At 36.9% G+C, this 21,175-nt stretch overlaps 1 protein-coding gene across 1 annotated transcript in view; it reads right to left on the bottom strand.

The window, feature by feature from the left end:
* LOC6639650 overlaps positions 1-21,175 on the bottom strand; it is a 52,403-nt gene that overhangs the window by 1,599 nt on the left and 29,629 nt on the right. The window contains exons 4-6 of the mRNA XM_023181889.2: positions 5,991-6,175; positions 2,263-2,485; positions 1,911-2,003 (exon numbers count right to left, since the gene is read on the bottom strand). Of these exons, the coding sequence (XP_023037657.2) occupies positions 1,911-2,003; positions 2,263-2,485; positions 5,991-6,175 (501 nt within the window). The remainder of the gene's footprint in view (positions 1-1,910; positions 2,004-2,262; positions 2,486-5,990; positions 6,176-21,175) is intronic.

Below are 21,175 nucleotides of genomic sequence, written 5' to 3'. Positions count from 1 at the left end.
AGCACGCGTGTGTGTAAATATTTTGCAAAATTTCACAGAAATCTTTGTTATTTCTGCTTACATCATTTGAATATATGTGCCCGGCGCATATAGTCGAAGCTGAAGCTGAAGCTGATGCCAAAGCGGAGGCAGCCTAAAAGTATGCTGTGATTTCTTGCCACACACTTTGCATAAGTTTTACTTTTTGACATACTTCCTCCTCACCATTTCCTCTTCCGCTCTCTGTTTCTCTGTCTCTCGCCACTAAGTAAGTATGTGGTTAACCCATCCCCCCCCGCAAGCCCCCCCGCTCAAAAAAAAGGACAAAAATGAAAGCAAAAGTTGAGGCGAAAGCAGTGGAATTTTTGTTGTTTTTGCTCTTGTTTTTTGGTTGGTTTTTCATTTCCATTACACATTATACAAAATTTATGTGTGTATTCAAATGTGTGTGTGTGAGTGTGTGTCATTAGTGGCAAACTTATTTGTCAAATGCATTTCTAGCTAAGTAAAAAAAAAAGACCTGAAGTCAAAAAGGGAATTTCTGATGTAAAATGCTAAAATTTCTCGTTCCTCTTCACAGTTTTCAGTTCTTCTGACATTAACCAAAACTTCATAACAATCATAATAAAAATGAGGATAATTATCTGCCGCAGACCAGGAGCGAATTGCGGTTGGTTCAGGGTAACACAATTCGATATAGCAAGATTGTTCTGTCCGTCTGGATAAGTAAAGCCTTTTCGCTTAGTTCAAGAATAATGAGGATGAAATTTAATAATTAGGATGAGAAAAGTAAAGTCGAAAACTTTTAGTGTTTCTTATGTTTTAATCCGAATTATACTAAGATCAGATTCCAATATAAAATTTCTACCAAATGATTGAATGGTTTTTTTCAGGAATAGAAAAGCTTCGAAAGCTGAAAGAACTTATTTTGAAAAGTCTTATATTGGAAACCACAGAAAATACACATTTTATTAGAAATAGTTTTCTTTCTTATAGACCTAATTGAAATCTTTTCTAAATTTGAGACATCTTTAAAGTCTTTTTGGAGCAGCTTATCAATACACAGTCTAGAGAAAATGGTTTGAAAATAAAATCTTTTGAAATGGAAATTATTACCAATTGAAATAGCAATTCTTAACAGTTTCCTTTTAAACAATATTAACATTTTGAGGGAACAAATGTTTGGTTGTTCCATTGAAAGTCTAAGCCGAGGGTGGTTTTTGCCTATTATGGCGAGACATTAAGAGACTTCTTCCACTGATAATAAAATGACTGCATACGAGAGACCCCTAGACACAACTTAGACCATTTCTGGTTCTAGGCCATAAAAGAATTAACTTTTCTAATTAACGCATAAAACTTGTGCCGACTTGTGCCTGGTGCCTTAAATTATCTTGCAAATTGCTAAAGACCCGCATCTCTCCTAGCTCCATTTTTAGGACATAATTAAATAGAAAACTGTTATATAAATTTAGGTTTGGAATCGATTTGAAACAATATTTATGCAGCTGAAAGTTTTGTGCCATAAAAAACAGAAAGAGAGAGAGAGAGAGAGAGAGATAGAGAGGGTGAGAGGGAAGAACTAAGAGTTGGGTGGGGTGGATTGGGGCCAACCCCTGGCAAAAGCTATGTGTCAATGTTGACACCCCCAAAAACCGCACAAAGCCAAACCGCCGACGTCGACGTCAATGCCGTTGCCGTTGCCGTTGCTGTTGCCGCCTTTTGCTGATGCTGCATGAGGCAAGTCAACCACAAAAAGCCGAAAAACTGGCTTCAACTGGGTCGGTCGGACGGTCGTGACGGTTGGTTCGGTTGGCTGTAAACATTTTGTGGTTTGCTGGCGCCAAACTTTGCAAATAACTCACAAGTAGAACGGGTCCGTGAGTGAGAGTGGAAATGGAATGGAACGGAACGGAAACGGAAGTACTTACCTCAGCAGGCTGCCGGCATGAGATCGATAAGTGGGCGGTGGTGAATTGCCACGCACCACGCCATTCTGACGATCGCGGTCCAAGAGCAAAAGTCTGCCAAATGAAACAAAAAAAGCGATAAATGTGTGAGTAACAGAGAGAAAGGGTGGAAAAGGTGGTTAAAAAGGTACAGCAAAATGCTTTTGCATAATTATACATAATGCAATTAATTGCGCAAGGACATGCTAACCGCGAACCGCAAAAAACGGCGAGTAATGGTGTCCAACTTCAGAGAGCGAGAGAGAGAGAGAGAGAGGGAGAGGGTCTCTCGTCTGTCCTTTGGTAAATTATGTTCATTCGAGCATATCCTTACCTGAGTCGATATTCCTGCATGCTGGCCTGATACGAGGGCGGCGGTGGTCGATGTTGAAACTCGGGATAGAGTAGACCATGCGGTGCCCCACCACCGCGACTGCAGGGGCGGCGTCCGCAGCGACCCAGATCGACACTCGTTCCAAGACCAAGGCAACTTTGGCCACCCGGCGCTGTCATCCGCCAGGCAGCTCCACTCACTGTGACCAAAACAACGCCAACTCCTGCAACAAGAAAGAAAAGAGAAATGGAAAAGATTTAATGCCAGAGTTATACAGAAAATTGCGCTTGCTGCTCCTCTCGCTTCCCCCTCTCCCAATTAATGGTTAGCTAAATTGGCATTGGAGCTGGAGCTGGAGAGTCGGGGGAATCTCCTCATATTTTGGCCTGTTGAACAATGGCAAATTTAATTAGCCGTCAAAGCTGGCCTGAGTGGGCGTGTCAGGGCAATTACCAACTCACTTAGAGACAAGTCAGACAGCAGGCTGGCAGCAGGCAACAGCCAGAGTCTAATCATCCCAGTCCCAGGCCAAAAAAAATAAAAAACAGACTTTCACTTTCTTTTCAAAAACCAGGGAAAAACTACAGTCGAAAAAAAATGAAAACCAGAAGGAGTTGTCTATCAGTGGAGCGTGTCATCATGGCAAATTTTTCAAACAATGCTTCAAACAGAGGCCTCGACACACACACACACACACACACACACACACACGACACTTAACAGAAGACAATTTTATTATGACTATAGCGAAATTCATTTTCATTTTCAGTTTTCATGAGCAATTTGCGCTCACAATTTGTGCGTTTGTTGTGACATTTGACAAAAGCCTCAAAAGACCAAAGACCTCAGACCGCCGCACGGTGAAGACCTCGACAAGTCATCATCTCTATTATATGCCACATACGCGTCGCATTGCCTTTCGTCTTGTCCCCTCTCGTCTTCTACTCCTATTTGGCTGACTGCCTTGATTGCCATTAAATTATGTAAAATGCTGTTACACTGAGCATTTTTTCCATACTCTAACATCAAAAATGGGGTATATTAGCAAGTGAACTAGAAAAGTTTCAGATTTCAAATGGTTGAGATATATTATGACTTGGTATTGATACATGTTTATCCGAAGTCTTGACTGTATCATTTGTTCTAGAACCTATGTATAAGGATTCCCTGTTTGGAGTTTATCGATATAAAGTAAAAGCTTAAGTAAATTATCTCCAGCTCGGTCAGTTTTTAGACAATTATGAGAATTATTAATCGAACTTCAAATAGCTTTGTCTCAGACCATTTTTCAAAATATAGAATAAAACTGACTGCCTTTAGTTTAATTGATTCTGGCTTATCTATTTGGTTACATTTTTTATAATTTCTGATATTCATGACAAGTTACCAATCAAAAAGTTAGCTGAGACTATGAAGAGTTATATGTCCAGGTTGGATTTCTCGAAGACAAAACATAAATAATTCGAAATATATATTTCTAAAGTTTCAAGGAATTTTTTCTACGCACAAAAAAGGGTATACAAATATCGGTGTAACATTGTTCCCTCATTTAGTGTTTTATTGTTCGCATCGTCTTGTGTTTGTGTTGTTTTTTTTTGGTAATTGCCACTGAAAATGGCGCAATGTCACGCTTCGAGTGCTCAAACTAAACGCCCCGCACAATTGATTAGACTTGGCATACATAATGCAAAAATGGGCCTCTGTCCCCCTCCCAATAATAAGCCTAATTTAGCTCTCCTCCCCACCCATCAGTGGCATAATTGTCGGTGCATTTGTTTAGTTCAGTGCCGCAAAGTCTCTTGGCCCCGCATTTTACGTGCCCTCAGCTAACTTGGCTTAATTGTGGGTGGGAGTGGGAGTCGTTCTCTAAATTAAACTTTGTGCTGACTGATAGGGGAATGTAAGCAAATGAGTCATTCATCAGAGAGACATGTGAGAAACTGAATCGAAACTTTTTCAGCTATTATGAAACAGTTTATGAATGAAGCGCCACACATAAATTCTTTTTCAGTTTTCGAGCACAATGCAAACGATTGCATAAACTTTTGTCTTGGCGGTTTAAAAATAAAATCCAATGCCAAGATGTCTGGCTAAAATAGTTCATTGATAAACATTATTCATGTCTTAGAGGTTAAGACAACAGAGGTTTTTCTTATTACATTGCATCTTGACACATTTTGCCCTAGAAAATGCAATTCAGCTGGCAAATCTTGTTTATAATTATAGAATCTCATAAATTAACAAATTTCTATACTATTTAGTGAGGTGAATTTTTTTGATTTTGATTGTTCGCATTAAAAATAGATGAAGGTCTGATTATGTTGCCAAAAAAAATGTATGTGTCCTTATATTATCTAACAAATATCAAAATTTCTAAGTCCTAAAGCTTAAAAACGACTTGCCATTCTAAAGTTATACTAAAATTAAACTGGGCTCTGTTTAAAGGACTCTCTCTGAAGACACTAAGCATCTAATCCAAATGTCTTTGCATTTCTAAACGCAATGTCATTGCTGCCAACGATATTATTTTTATGGGATTGCAAATTTTAGATACTTTTATTGTTTTTCAAAGCTTTTTGATTAGCAATTGAGCTATTAAGTTTATATTAAATATCAGTATTTAAGTCTAATTATATACTGGGATGCAAATAAGAAGCTTATGAATGAATAGTCAATGAATAATTGTAAAATTTTGCATAACCGCTTCTAAGAATTGTAAAATAAACATCGCTAATTGTGGGTCATACTCTGCTTTATTTATTTTAATGTCTTTTTTAATAGATTCATTCAGAAATTTACAGACTTAGTAATTATTACTATATAGCAATTAGACAGATGGCAAATATACATAACTATGAGTTCCATTATAACCATTTTCTTATCATTCTTCTCCATATATTCCATTTGGCATTTTTCAAATAAAAAACTTTGCTGCTTAAAAACGAAAACAATTATTACAGAGTCACTTGAACTGAGGACCATGAAAGTGACTAAATACAAAGTATATATTTGGTTGGGTAAATTGGTTCGAAAACTTATGCAACTGCCTGAGACCCTTTTTCTTTTTCTCGTTTGTAAACTCAATTGGACATGCTCTACAGTTCACTATGCAGCAAATTGGTCTTTTGGAAAGCAAAACCAAAAATGAAATTGCACAACTTGAACTTTAAATATGGAAAACTATCTTTCTCTCAGAGTCAGCTAGCTGCAGCCTGTTGATCATCTAACTGACAGCATTCCCCAGTTGGTTGGCAACAGAGATAGAAAAAAAAGCGAAGAGAAAGACAGAAACAGAAAGAGGTTGAGGAAGAGGGAGTGTGGGAGAGGAAGAGAAAAAAAATCATAGCCGGAACTAAATGCTCTGTCAATATTGACAGACTTTTCTTGTCTGGTTACAAATTTGTTTGTTCTTCGAACTGGGTCAGCAGATACTTTCCTCCGAACCTCCTCCAAACCTCCTTATCTCATTGTAGGTGAGGTTGAGGTGGGAAAAACCCCCCTTCAAAGACCGACCCGACTGCCATATCTACATAATTGTAACAATTGTAAGCAAACACACAGAGAGGAAGATAGTCAAAAGTGACTTTTTCACAGTCTTCCCCTCCCCACGAAACACAATGACAAACGAATTGTGCAAACATCATTGCCATTTTAATGACATTTTTCTTTTTTTTTTCTCTGTGAGATTGCGTAATCTCTTGTTCATTTTTTTTGCTTTTTGTACTTACCAATCATTAGCAGGGCGGCTGTGAGATGGGAATTGGTGGGTCCAGCCAGTCCGGTGGCACCTAAAGCAGCTCCGCCTAGAGCACAAGCCAGACCGCCCAAGGCTACGACGGCAATGAGGGCACGCAGAGGTGGCCCGGCAAACCATTGCCCGCAACATCCCTTCCCCGAACGCTCCGAGGGGGATCTGTAACGAAAAATAAACAGTCGTTTTGTGTTTTAGTGTTTTTGGTCGATAAAGAAAATGAGCGTTGAAATGCCAAATGGGAAATGGTAAATGGAAAATGGCAAAAATTTGTTTGAGCAGGTGTTTCGTCTACAGCTGGGAAAACCTACACACACAGAGACCAACAGAGAGACAGGCGGAGGCAAGGACACTTGCCCATTGCCAATTGCCAGATGTTTTATTTCATCGTGTAAAAATTCCTAGCCGAGAGTCCTTCGCTCTCTCTTTCTCTCTCTCTCGCAGTCTTTTGTCCTCGCTCGTGTGCAATTGTTGTAATTTAATGATTTATGTGCCAAAAATTTGCGCACAATAAAAGCAAAGGAAAGGCAGAGAGAGAGGGGGAAATGAGGAGAGTGTAAGATGCAGACCAGACGACATAAAATATTTGTCGCAGCAAAAGGACAATTTATGCCATGCCCAACCAAAAGACCAGAAGCAGCCACGAGGCGAAAACGTGTGCGTGTGTGTGTGTGTGTGTGTGTGTGCGTAAATTCATTAGGAGGACACAACACAAAGCGGCAACTTCCTTAGAAGGAAAAACCCCTTTTTGGTCCCTTTTTCGGCTAGTTTTGCCGAGGACTCTTTCAACAATTAGATGATGGAATGAGATGCTGAAAATATTTATAGGCAGACAGCTGTCTTTTCATCTCTCTCTTTGTCTCACTCTCTCACACTATTTGTTCGTTGCTCTCTGTCTTTTGTGTCATCGAAGCAATTTTTGGCCAAACAAGTTTTGGGGGCAAAGAAATGATAAATTGTTGGAAAATTACGTGCATAAAAGACCAAAAATAAGAGAGGCCGGAAATTTATGTTTAATAATTTGGTTGGTTTATTTTTTTCTCAATTTTCTTCTTTTTTTTTTGGTGGGCGTTGCGCAAAAGTGGAGGATTTCCAAGGATTTTTATGACATGCCATTAAAAATATATGTATACAAATCGAGTCGAGAGAGAGAGACTCTTCGAATGTGTGAGCGAAACGAAAGGGTATCCCCAGAGGGGTCCACCCCTATCAATGTGTGTGTGTGTGTGTGTGTAGGGTCGTGTCACAGTCAGAGTCGGAGTCGGATTCTGTCAGCAGCATTAATGTTTCATCAGTTGTCATGTCATGATAAATAAGATCTTTTTAGCGCATCATTGTTCATATGCCAAAAATACAGAGAGAGAGACCGACAGGCAGACAGGCAGACAGTCAGTCAGTCACACAGATACAAAAACACACACAGTCACACTTAGATAGAGACACGGAAATGAGCTCGCAGAAAATACCAAAAAAGGTAAAACTCAATGATGAGTTTCATAACAATAAACACGAAAATATTGTCTAACTGAGGATGGATGGATGGAAGGCTGGATGGGAAGCAAAATCAAATAAAATGGAATTACAATAAGTTCTTTCAATAAAAACTTTATTCCCATACTTTTTCATATATGAGTATGAATATACATCTCTTATGGGTGTGGAAAAGGCAGAGGCAAGAGGAAGTTGGTAACTAAATAATATGAAAATTGAATATTTTCCATCTCTAGTTGTTAGAGTGATTCACAAGAGTAAAGAAATGTCACCAGAGTTACCAATATTAATCAATTTCCAGCTGCAGCTTCAAGCTCTCTTTGACTGATTAAATAAGATTTTATTTCCTTGGTAACTAAATGTAGTAATTCAACAGATGAAATCCCATTCAATGTACATACATAGCAGAGAAATAATTAATTCAGTTTTAATAAAGTGAAGAAAATTTTAGATTTGGCTAAAGGTTTGCTTTAACTATCGAAAGTTTTCTCATTTTCAACTTTAAATAGATTTGTCATATCAGTTCTTGCTTCTATTTCTAAATTTATTTAATTACTTTGATTTACTTTGTTTCTTAGCTGATGCTTCATCTCATAAATATTGTAAACTTTGAACTGACTGGAAACTGATTGGAAAACGATTCGTAAACGATTCATATCTGTATAAACACAGCTTTTTTAACAGCTTTGATCCAAAAATATAACAATTTCTTTCACATTGGTCTAAGATTTAAGTGATTTTTCATGACATATTAAAATTAAGAAATGTCATTTACTAGAAACTAACAGGACATTCAGAAATATCCCTTTAGAGTCTAACCGGCACATTACATTTTCTAGTCCTATGAGCAAGTGAAATATATATATAACTGTAATAGCTGGAGCTATGTTTCCTAATACATATTTTAATAAGTAAAATAAGTATATATTCATCCATGAGTACCAGAATTTTGTTTGTTATAAAAGATTAAAGAAAACTGTGTTCCACAAAATACGTTCCACGATTCCAATTTTAATTTTTGAAGAAGATATTATTTATTCATTATTCTATAAAGTCTTTTTATAGAAACTATAATTTCCTATAGTAAACTTTGATTAAATTTTGAACTATTTAAAAAATTTCTTTATCTATTATTTCCATTAAATTTGCAAAAACCAAATCTCCTCTTTCGAATAATACAATAATTGTAAATCTTAGTAAATTTTATAAAAGAAAAATATCTTTGAAATCGTAAAGACCTTGGCCAAAATATTGTTTACAAAAAATGTATGATGATTTTAGGAAACAAATTGGGCAAAGCAATTAAATGAAATGTTTATTCTTTGGTTCCGAAAAACCATATTGCACTTCAAATGCAATTTCCAAGAAAAATTGACTAAACTCATCGAGCGAATTATTCAAATTGTAAACTATTGAGAGGAATAATCAATCTGGCCATCATTTGGTCCCCCGTCCCTCTCACTCTTTCTGGTTGGCCAGCTACGTCCATGGGGTGGATGCAGTGTCGACCCCATGCTAGGGACAAACTTCAACTACATTCGTCGATTGGCGTCTCTTCATTCATGGAGTGAAGTGCCTCCCATGGAGGCGGCGGCAATGACCCAAGACAAAAGCCCTAAGAGATGGAGAAAACTAGAAAAGATCAAATGTTACGTGCAGGCTACAATGCTCCAATGTAAAATGATTGATTAACAAATTAGGCATACTCACACACACACACACACACACACACACAAACACGGGCCCAAACTATTGTGAGTGTGTGAAAGGAAGTGTGTGTGCCAAGGGTGATGAGTTTGAATGGAATGAGAATTAGAGAAAAGTTGAGTTGAGATGCGGCAATTGAAATTGAATCCATGCATAAGCATTTCGAATTAGTGAGAATTTCCTCAAAAGACACACACACACACACACACACACACAGATACCCACACACTTAAACACATTCGTGTGTTTATGGGTTAATGCATCATTTGGTGATACTTTTGTGTGGCATTCGTTTTGCATAGATGCGCTAATTGGTAGTGAAACTTGGCCAGTTACTGCGCATTTTAGTAAGCACAAGCCACTAGTTTAATAAACTCTCTGACTAACTAAATCAGTGCCGGATTTAGGTGTAAAGTTTGAAAGGAGAGAAATAGAGAAAATCACTAAAACACTATACAAATTTCTATTGAATTTAGGCCCATTCCGCACCTTTAAGTGACCACAATAATTCACTACCTCCCACACACTTCCTCTAGATCCGCTCCTGAACTAACTAAAGCCAACTGAGCTACTAGCAGCTTCTATTCAAGGTGAATATTGTATGTATACATAAGCATATGCTTATAATTCGGCTGAACAAAATGTGGTTCAGGGTTATAGACTTAAGGCTTATTATACTTGTTTATAAGTAGTCAGTGAGTTAGTTAGTTAGTCACTCAGTCTGTCTGTCCATCACTCAGGCAATTATTCAATCAATGCAACAACAACTACAACTCGGTTATTGCATTAAGTTTTCATTTATTAATTGCAATTTGTAATTACCAACATTGACACAGTTTTTCCTCTTTATTTTTTTTTATAACTTTTTGCCTCTTTTGCTGTTGTTGCTGCTGCTGCTTCTTCTGCCACTGCAGTTAATATAAACTTTCATTTTTCTCTGAGTTTTCCATATATTAAATGGCGGCTCACTTCCGTTGCTCCCGCCGGCAGCTGTCACATTGACATTTACATGCGAGTGAACAATTTACAATTGATTAAGCAATTTGCAATGAGAAAACGTAAAATATAACAAAAAAGTGAAAGAGAGCGCCAACTTTATTACAATAAAACACTTGGGCTTGGGCAGCAAAGATTGTTCCTTTTAGTTACTATCAGCAACATTTCCGCAGCAGCGGCAACTAACAGCGGCAACATTTTTATATGCCCATAAAACTGAGGCATAAATTTGCCTTCAACACCACTAGCCACCCTCGGTTTCCCTCCTCTCTCCACCTCTGCCTACTCCGCAGCAATTAGTTCATACTGCGAGTGGCGTCTAATCAAAATTTAATGACTATCTCTCTATGGAGCGCCCCCAAGAGCAATTTAAATTTATTTGTTCTTAAACATAATCCCAAGATAATCAAACCAACAAAAAACATATACATCTACACTCACACACACACACACACACACAAGTTGATGGATTTATTAATAATGCTTTAATTTGCGGGGTACATACAATTCAGATTCAATTTTTTTATATTTTTTTCTTTCTTGGCTTATGTAATTGCAACTAAACCGAAATGAGGCAATGCAGGCCAAGCCGGGCCAGGCCAAAGCCAGAGTCAGAGCCAAAAAATTGTACAGGCAAAGCAAATTGAAATAATTAGCCGAAAAAGTTAATAACATTGGCACATTTACGTTACAAGACCCAGACAACAAGCCAACAATAAAATCCAAAACCAACCAACAAAAGCCAAACAAAAACCATTAACAATTCGAGAGAATAAAGAGCATAGAAAACACGGCAAATTAAATAATGATTTTTCACAATAGAATGGATTGAGTTTTGGGGCTTTTACAATAATACCCTGTAGTCCCCAATACCAGAGACAATGAGAGTATATTAATTCAACTAAATTTATCGTAATTGGCAATGCAGATTTATTTGCTAAACATCAAAGTCAGTTATTCCTAGATATTCCCCAATGAATAGATTGATAAATGTTTAAATAAGTAGATGATGTCGTTCCTGGTAGATTTGGAGTAGATTTGTATATAGATGGGCATTTAAGTCCAAATATAGATGGATAGATGGAAAGAAGTATCCATAGAGTCCTCTTTGTATGTAGATAGTTGGATAAATATAATAAATAATAAGATGGAGAGATAGATAGAAAGATTGATATATAGACTAAAAGATTTATGACAAATTTCTCTATCTTACTTGCTGCCCGATCGGGAATTAGTGTCATTCCTATATAGCCATAAACAGATGGATTCCATTGATTCCATCTATTAAAATCGATTCCCTTATTTTAGACGTAGCCAGATCCCACTTTTATAAGAGGGTATCACAATTGTCGTTTCCCACTTCAAATTTTAGAGAGTGCGTAATTTTTATTTAGCTCACTGACAAAGCGATTTCTGTTTATTTTTGTTAGAAAATTGCCCCAGCTGGTGAATTTGGCATTAGCCCAGTCGTTCAGCGAGTGTGAGAAAGAGTGAGAGAGAGACCCAAACGAAGTGGAAACTAAGTGGGCGCAAACCCATTTTCAACTTTCAATCAAAGGCCCCTCCAACAAACGGCTAAACCATACACCCTCCCACTTCCCAATGGGGCCTCCACCTACCCCTCCTGCCCTCTCTTGTGATCTACTCAAATGAAGGCATAATTACAGCGTTAGAGCTTTTCAACTTTGCCGCAGTTCTGATTTGTAATGGAGGGTTTTTTCTTTTTTTTATTTTTGGTGGAATACCCTTTCAAAGTAAAATCCATTGCCATGAAACTTAATTTTAAAAGGTTTTAATTCAATCGAGTTTTGCACGATTTGAAAATAAGATAACTTAATTTTGAATTATCTACTTGAAATTAGAAAAGTAAACAACAATTCGATGAGAGGAATGAAATTTGAGCCTGTCTTAAGTATGCATGTATTACTATACATAGTAGTTTATACTAAACTATGATTGAAAAACCAAAATTCTCTTTGTTTCCATCTTGGAATTTCTTAAAATTTGGATTTTGAATGGACAGGACGAAGAGCAATGTTGACCTTGGAACTAGGACTTGTTAAACTTGTCTTAATCACTTTACATTCAATTCCTTGCATTATGAAAGGGTATACAAATTTTGGCATACTTAAAGTTAACCTCGATCCTTCATTTGGCTTTTTGTTTCCTCTTGGTCTTGCGGGTTCTCAGTCCTTTTTCGAATGCAGATTAGTTTTTTTTGTTGTTTTTTTTGTTTTTACTTTGAGCTCAGTTGAGATTTGGGTAATAATTATAATTGTTATACATGTAATTCTCTGGGAAAGAAGTCATAAATAAATTCTTGAGAAATAAAAATAAGTTTTTGAAGATGGTTGGAATGTCGAATAGACTAAAACATGTAGTAGTTGGAGTAGGAAAAAAGTCAGGTGTCATGACAATTTAAAGACTTCAAAGAATTCGTCAGACAGATGATAAAAGGAGACAAGAGCTGAGCATAGAAAAAAAAAATATAAAAACATGTCTTAGTGCCTAGATATAGCCCACACTCTTTGCACTTCGTTTTCCCCCCTTTTCAAATGTGCTTTTTTATACATATATCTTTAATAAAATGAGAAACCAGTGGCAGCAGTTAGAGTAAAGTCAGAAGAACATGACATTCACCCAACATTAAAATCGCATATAAAAATGAAAGCAAACACAGAAACACTAAGAGAAACGAAACGAAGAACGAAAGAAAAACTGACAGAAAACTATAAAATATCCCAGTAAAAGAGACAAAGTCACGTTGTGTGTTTTGTTGTGTGTTGGAGTAAAAGTAACAATCACACACCAACTAACACACACACACAGACTTCCAACGTGTATGTATATATGTATATATACATATAGAAAGAAGATCCGCAGATACTCGTACTTCTTTCTGACCTACTAACAAACAGCACACAGAAAGAAAAAAAACCTGAAGACGACGAAGACGACGACGGGCTCTGGCTTTGGGTCCGAATCCGAAATTCAACTTGGGCAACGTTGGAAAACGCTTTGACGCTTGACTGAAGCCAAAATGCTGAACTCTAGTTAAGCTTAAATTGCTCTCCCCCTCTCTCTCTCTCTCTCTCTCTCTGTGTGTGTGTGTGTGTGTCTCTTTCTATCTATCTCAAACCCGAATGAAAAGTATCTAAAAGTATATTAAAGAGCCACAGTCATACCCAGGCAAGAGCTGGAGAACTGAAGTTGAAGGCAGTGTCTAAGGTGGGCGTAACACGAGCTTGCGACTTCAGACAATATAAAGTTGAGTTGTCAGTTAAAATGTGGCACGAGGGGGCCGAAGGAGGAAGGATGGAAGGGGTTGGGTGGGTGTTGCATCCACTGGAGTGGAGCATGTCAGAAGGTGATGGTGATGGTGACGTTTGGCCCCATACCCACTTCCCTACCCACTTTTCTCCCTTGTTCAAAGTGAGCTTTTAATGCGAGTGTAAAAGATTATACGAGTATGGGGGCAAACTTTTGCACTAACGGTCTCTTCTGTCCATTTTACACTCGAAGAAAAGGGTATAAAGTAGATGCATTTCAAATTTGATTTATGTTTATGATAAAATTGATTTAAAACGGGAGTAAACCGAAACGAATAGACTTTGATTGCCAATTAGAATGTTCTTTCAATATTCTTTATGACTTCTTTTAGCCATTTTTAATTGCTATTAATCATGATTTATAGATTTGCCAATTTATATAACCAGTAAACTTTTTTAATCATTTTGTTAAAGTGATTTATTTAGTTGAATTAAGTTAATTAAACAATTATTGGGACGCTTTATGCAATTTGTGATGCAATTTTCTTTAATTAATAAATAAAAACTAAATCAAATTTATTTATATTAAGATTATGAATACATTTTAGGTGGAATTGGCAAAATAATTTTCTAACAAAGATATTCTCCTGATTATAATCATAATATATAGGTAATTATAATTATACAGGATGATTCTTGGTTCATGGTAGTTAAGACTATGGGAAAAACTTTTTAGACAAAGGTTTAAAAAAGAATTCTCTTTAGGTAATTCCATATTGAGTTCATTTATCATCTTAAAAAAGAAGTAATGACCTGTTACATACAAAATGAAATCGAAAATTCATGCAGTAAATTTGCAAAGAATTTCTTTAATTAATGAATAATTTTTATAGACCAAACAGTCTTTATTTATTCTTCTAATTACTAAAAGGAAATCAAATTAATATACGACAGTTTGACTATAATTTTATTATTATTACTTTTAGCATGACTCTGACCAATTTAAATAAAAAAAGATTTAATTTTTTAGTCTATACTTCTTTTAATGGAAATGTTTTACAACATGAAGTAATTAAAATTAAAAACTATCAGAAAATGTTTCCTATAAATTGATATTGTCGTTTAACGACAACTCTTAAATTTAGTTTATGGCTGCAACTTTTACTGTATCTCTGTTTTTAGTAAGTTTGCCTCTGATTTAAATTAGTAGCATGTTAAATGCAATTTAATTGCCATAAGTTTTTGTGTATTTGTTTTTTGGCTTTTCGCTCAGTGGAGCAATGGCCCAGGCAATGGCAGACAAAGTTTGCCAAAACGTTTATTGCCAATTTTTGAATGCATAAAATGCAAGAGTTGCCAACAATTGACGCCCACGCATCCTCCAGATCTAGCCTAGATTTGTGCTTCCTCTACCCATTTCCCCACTCCCTCATTATCATCATCATCATCATCATCATCATCATCTTCTTTTTCTGGGTGTATATATAGGGCAGCATGCCAAGTGTGGCCAACTGCAGTAGACATGGTGACTGCTGCCTTCAGCCAAATGGTTTGTGGGCATTTCTTATGCTTTTATATAAAACACATCACCCACACACACACATAGACACACATTCGGGCAGTGCCAGAAGAACACACTCCGTGGAACACACAGGGAACAAGTGCCAAACATCGTGACGACTACGACGACGACAGCAGCAGCAGCAGCAACAGCAACAGCAACTGGAGGCCACTATTGCGTTGTTTGAGGCATTTCTAATTTCAGATCCGTTTCTAATTTCTGGCTTTCATGTGGCACACACACACACAGTCACTCGCACACTTGCACACACACACACGCAGCGAGTCAGTCGGCATCCGGGTTGGCAATTACTTTTACATGTTGCCGACGCGACAGCAGCAACAACAGCAACTTTTATGCTGCTGCAGAGACGCAGAAAGAACCGCAGCCAATGTGGCGCGAACACACACACACACACATACACAGTGACACACACTAACACACACACTGGGCGCACACGCTTAAGTGGCTGCGTCATTAGGCTCCAAAAGCTGGATGTTGCTGATGTTGCTGTTGCTCCCGTTGCTCGTCGTTTGCCATATTGCTGCTGTTGCAAGCAGCTCTCGCAACGACTGGATTTGTCATATATATACATATATATAAATTAAATTCTTAAATTGCTCGTTAGCTCATCATGATGTTGCTGCCGTTGCCTATGTTGGTTGCTGTTGGTTCTCATTCATGCAGTTGTCGTTTTTGTCGTCGTCGTTTCTCTATGATGGGCAACAATAACAATAATCATGCCGCCAACAGCAGCAGCAGCAGCAGCAACACTGGCCCATAATCTAGGTCATTTCAATTTGTTGTTGTTCTTGTTGTTGTTGTCATTGTCGCTGCTTTTGTTTTTATTTTTATTTCAACCAACCAACTCACCCAACCAATCCCCTCTCCGGACACTGATTTCTCTCGAATTCTATGCGCTTTTAATATAATACTGTGGCATCTTCAAGTGATTTAATTTAGCACCAAATGGTTTTTATTTGTTGAAAGAGTAAGCGACCCAAACGAACTGAACAAATGAACACTTGGAAAGAGGAAAATGGAAGCTATATTTTTATACATATTAAAATGATCTCTCTCAAAACGCAGAGGAAAAACGAAAAATTTCAACACCCCAAGAAACACTCAACACTCGCTGCCATTAATTAGAATATCATAAAAGAAAATACGAAATAGATGACACAAGTGGAAGATAAGGGATAAGTTAACGTGATTCTTTACACAAAGTGACAGCTTTGAAATATTTTTGATATTTTTGGGAGGCTTTTGTTTTTGTCGTGGCATCGATTGGCATCAAGTGTGCTTCATCTGTTTGTGTGTGAATCATTGAACTTCACTGTTCACTGGAGTGAGTCAAAGTCGCTCGAGACAAAGGCAATTGAACTTATGGCTTGCCCATCGCTCCTTGCTGTGTATGATCGTAAAGCGAAATGCCATCATTTTTCAATTCAATTTTTAATCATCTTTTGCTTCGATAAAATTCTTCAAGCATCATTAAAAATTTTGTCAATTCCAGCGTGATGATCTTCAGTGTTTGTGGGTCAATGTTAATTGAATGAATATCATTACATCAAGATGAAATGATGAATTTTATATACCCTTGCAGTTTAATTGCTTTTGACGATCTTTCGATTTCGATTTTGGGCCTAATTTTATTGTTTCTGAACTTCGAAACAGTGAATAAGTTCTCTTCTGTATGTAATCTTGTCGATTGTAGATTAATTGGCAGTGTTCTCACCTCTAATAGGTTTCTTTTTCTTGAAGGAGGTAGACTTAATAGCTCAATTAGCTATTATTAACTATCCAATTGATAGATATGCATAGCTTTCTTTAGCAAAAATAAGTATAAATAGTCGGTAATTAAAACTGAATTACTAAATATGGATTTGCTTCAGTTATCGGATATTTTTCATGCCTAATTGGCAAAATATTTGGTTGATTGACGTCGTCGTTGTCTGCTTTCTATAAATCTATTCCTTTTCTAAGAAGCAATGAGAAACATTCTTCAAAAGATTGACTCTATCGATTTGTTTTACACTCGATTTATCAAAATTTGTTCAACTCTAGTGAATATATATAATACTTTTGATATCTTAAATGATAATAAAATTCAGAATATATTTTGTATGCACTCGAAATATTTGCATCTGTACAAGTTTCATCTTTTCATTCCATTACACCCATACCTCGCTTTGCGTCGTTTCGGTTTGCGTTTTTTCGAAGTTGCGTCGCTGATCAATTAGCACTAATTTTCATTGTGCGTCGTTAGATTTTCGATGTTGCGTTGCTCAGGAAACGTTCGTTTCTTTTTTAATACCTTTTTTTTCCAAAAGGTGGCAACACTTTTGTTGCTAACTGCGCGCGCTGTGTATCAAAACAGGGGAATTCCCCTTTGATTTGCTTCGACTCACTTTGCCATTTGCTTGCCCACCTTTTATGTAGAATATCGCGTTTCAATTAGTGAGTTGTGCTCTTTAAAATAGATCAATAAGTTTTTTCGTGTTATTTCTGATCACATATAAAAAAAGGTAAATAATTTTTCAATTTATTTATTGGCAGAGTTATATTATTTTGTTACACAAAATTATTTTTTAGTTAAATGAGTGGAAAGGATAATGCTGGTGGAATTACCAAAAATAAAAAGAAAGCTATCAGTTTGGAGACAAAACTAGATATTCTGCGGCGATTTAATAAGGGCGAGAAGGCTGTGGAGATAGCAAAGGCTCTTGGCCTGGCTGCAACAACAGTCAGAACTATTAAAGATCGAGATGGAGATAAAATAAGAGAGGCTCCAAAATCTGTAACATCATTAGATGCTAAAACGATGATCCGTACAAGGAGTTCTTTGATGATTAAAATGGAATCCTTGCTTTCAATTTGGATTGAGAATCAAGTTGCGCAAAGAATACCATTAAGTAAAATGGTAATTCAGACGAAAGCAAAAAGCTTATTTGATGATATTAAAAGTCAAACCGTATCCAACGATGATGCTAGTGATAGTACCGCCCACGATAATGAAACTTTTGAAGCAAGTCAAGGCTGGTTTGAAAGATTCAAGGTTCGAGCAAATCTGCACAACATTGCTTTTAAAGGCGAAGCAGCTAGCGCTGATGTAACTGCTGCAGAACTCTACCCAGCAGAGCTAAAAGCTTTAATCCGTGAGGGCGGCTATGAACCGAAACAAGTTTTTAATGTTGACGAGACAGGATTATTTTGGAAACGTCTACCTCAGAGAACCTACATATCTAAAACAGAAAAATCTGCGCCCGGATTTAAAGCTAGCAAGGATAGACTGACTCTTCTTCTTGGTGGAAATGCAAATGGTGATTTCAAATTTAAACCATTTCTTATTTACCAATCAGAAAATCCAAGAGCTATGAAAGGTTATTCAAAAGATCTCCTTCCTGTCCACTGGCGATCAAACACAAAAGCATGGATGACAGTATTTTTATTTAAAAACTGGGTTTCAATGTGTGCTATTCCAGAAATTAAAGCTTATTGTGAGAAGGAAAATTTAAACTTCAAGGCTTTGATTCTAGTAGATAATGCTCCTGGCCACACAATTTACGTAGATGAGTTGTCAGAAAACGTGAAATTTGTATTTCTACCAGCTAATACTACGTCAGTTATTCAGCCGATGGATCAGGGAGTTATATCGACTTTTAAAAGCTATTACCTTCGACGGACCTTTAAGCTTCTTATAAGTGAGACTGATGGAGAAGGTAAACCTACCATGCTACAATTTTGGAAAAATTTCAACATTATGAAAGCCATAGAAATTATATCTGATTCGTGGCAGGAGATTAAACCATCTTGCATGAATGGTGTTTGGCGCAAAATATGGCCTGAATGTGTTCACCAAAAATGCACTACCGAAGTTGATGATACAACAGCTGTTTGTCATGAACTTTCAAATTTTGCCAAACAGTCTAATTTTGAAGGTATGGAGGAGGCTGATATAAATGAATTGCTAACATCGCACAACCAAGAGTTTTCTAATGAAGAACTTTTGCAATTGGAATTGGAAATTGCTAATGAAGAAGATGACTATGACCGTGACCATTTAGAGATATCCAAGCAACAGAACTTAACTTCCAAACAAATTTCCAAAGCGATATCTTTGATTGACGAAGGCATGGAGATTTTCTTAAAAAATGATCCTGACAGCGAAAGGAGCCTTAAAGTGTCCCAGGCGGTAGCTGCGAATATTAATTGCTATAAGGAATTGTATTTTATGCAAAAAAAAAAAGCTGGTCAGACAACACTGGACCAATTTTTTTTTAAAGAAAGCCGACGTACGACAACAGACACTGAAGACTTATCAGATAGTGATTAATTGTAATTTTATTTAAATTATTGAATAATTGAATTATTTATTTTGTTTTAATTGAATTAATTTCTTCTTGTTTTTTATATGCATAATATGAAATAAAATGATATGAGATTTTGTTTGTTTTTTAAATGTTAATTTGTTAAATTTTAGTTTTAAAATGTATGTATTTTCGTAACCCTGGAACCTATCTTCGATTTTTACATGGCTTGCTATAGAAAATCATAATTCACTTTGCGTTGTTTCGACTTGCGTCGCATTTTTTTGGAACGTATCCCCGACGCAAAGCGAGGTATGGGTGTAATTACTTTAATTTAATCAAATAAATGCAACTAGATAAATGGCATTCCAGGAAAATTGTATTTAATAACAAGATTCAATAAAAAAATTTGTGAAAATGCAAATAACTTAATGAAGCATAAATTGCTGAAATATTTCAATACATTTTGCCATGACTTAACGCTTAACGCATTTAAAATTTAAATAAAAAAGAAATGTGGGCCAAAGAGGGAGTAGTCAGACACTTAATCATATATCGTATGTACGAGATGATTATGTTTGGAATGTATGTAATTATTTAATTACCGTGGAACCAGCGTGGATGCTGCATGTATTTGATTATGACACCTGATGACCCTGCGGCGACCACACGGCGGCTTGATGGGGCAAAAGTGTGAAAAATACACACACACTCGCACACACAAAGTGCGTAAAGTCAAAGAGAATTAAATGAAGTACTTCCATTTTGCAGCCTACAGAGAATGGGTGAAAGTTTATCCCCAAGAGGCAGCAGAGAGGGGGAGACTTAATGACAGGATGATGGTGACGGCGGCGGCAGCATAAAATTAATTGCAGAGGGAAAACCTATTTTCTCCCCTCCCTCTCTTCGTCTTTCACATCTTTATGATTTTAGCCATTTTAATTGCAGGCTAAATGCAGCAAGCTATTAACCCATTTTTGCCATCACGTTATGACGCTTTGCTGAAGAGGTCGGATCGATGCCTCGACCATCCATTCATCATCAGTCAGAGTTTGCCAATTATTGAATCGCAGTTACAAGAAAATTGAAACTCAAACCCGCAAACACAAACACAGACCGAAAAGCAAAAAAAAATACTTGTACAAAACCAATAAGTGCAAACAATTCAAATTATGCAAAAACTTTACCCATGGCAAGAGCGCGCAATTTATTGCGGAATTTCGAAATGGAAGGAATGTCCCCAGAGAGATTCTGGAGTAGGTCCTCCTACTACTACCCACTATCCAGTATCCAGTATAGTCGTGCGGGTTGCTGGTAGGACAAATCCCAGACGCCAATGCGAAGGTCACCCAAAATGGCCAATAAAATGAAATTCCACAGCCAAATCCAATAAAATAAAAGCAGAAGAAAACAAAAAACAGACCAAAAGGAAAACCAGTAGAATGAGAGAGCAAAGAAAATGCAACCCATTTGAAATCGTTGACAAATCGAATGCCTTAGACATGATGGTAGAAGGTTATGGGTAAGAGTATTACAGCATAAAGTTTGCAATTCGGTTCTGGCTTTTCATTGTTCTAAAGTGCTTTTGACCTCCAACCTCCCCCACACACACACACTCCCTCTGTCTCTCTCACCCTCTCTCTCGCTCTGTTTGACTGCAAATGTTATGCGAAAAAGGAAAAGCAGAAGCGGAAAATCGTCTACGTCTTCGACTTGCTTTTCAAGTGTCGCCCAGTGGCTTCCAATTGAGTTTCGGATTTTTCGTTTCTTCGTCTTTTTCTTTCTTCATGAGCATACCCTGTAACCACTGCATTGTAAAGGGTATTTA

Source organism: Drosophila willistoni (genome assembly GCF_018902025.1).
Source record: "Drosophila willistoni isolate 14030-0811.24 chromosome 2L unlocalized genomic scaffold, UCI_dwil_1.1 Seg196, whole genome shotgun sequence".
Classification (NCBI taxonomy): Eukaryota; Metazoa; Arthropoda; class Insecta; order Diptera; family Drosophilidae; genus Drosophila; species Drosophila willistoni.
The sequence above is the reverse complement of the archived record's forward strand: the minus strand, read 5'-3'. Positions and strand labels throughout refer to the sequence as shown.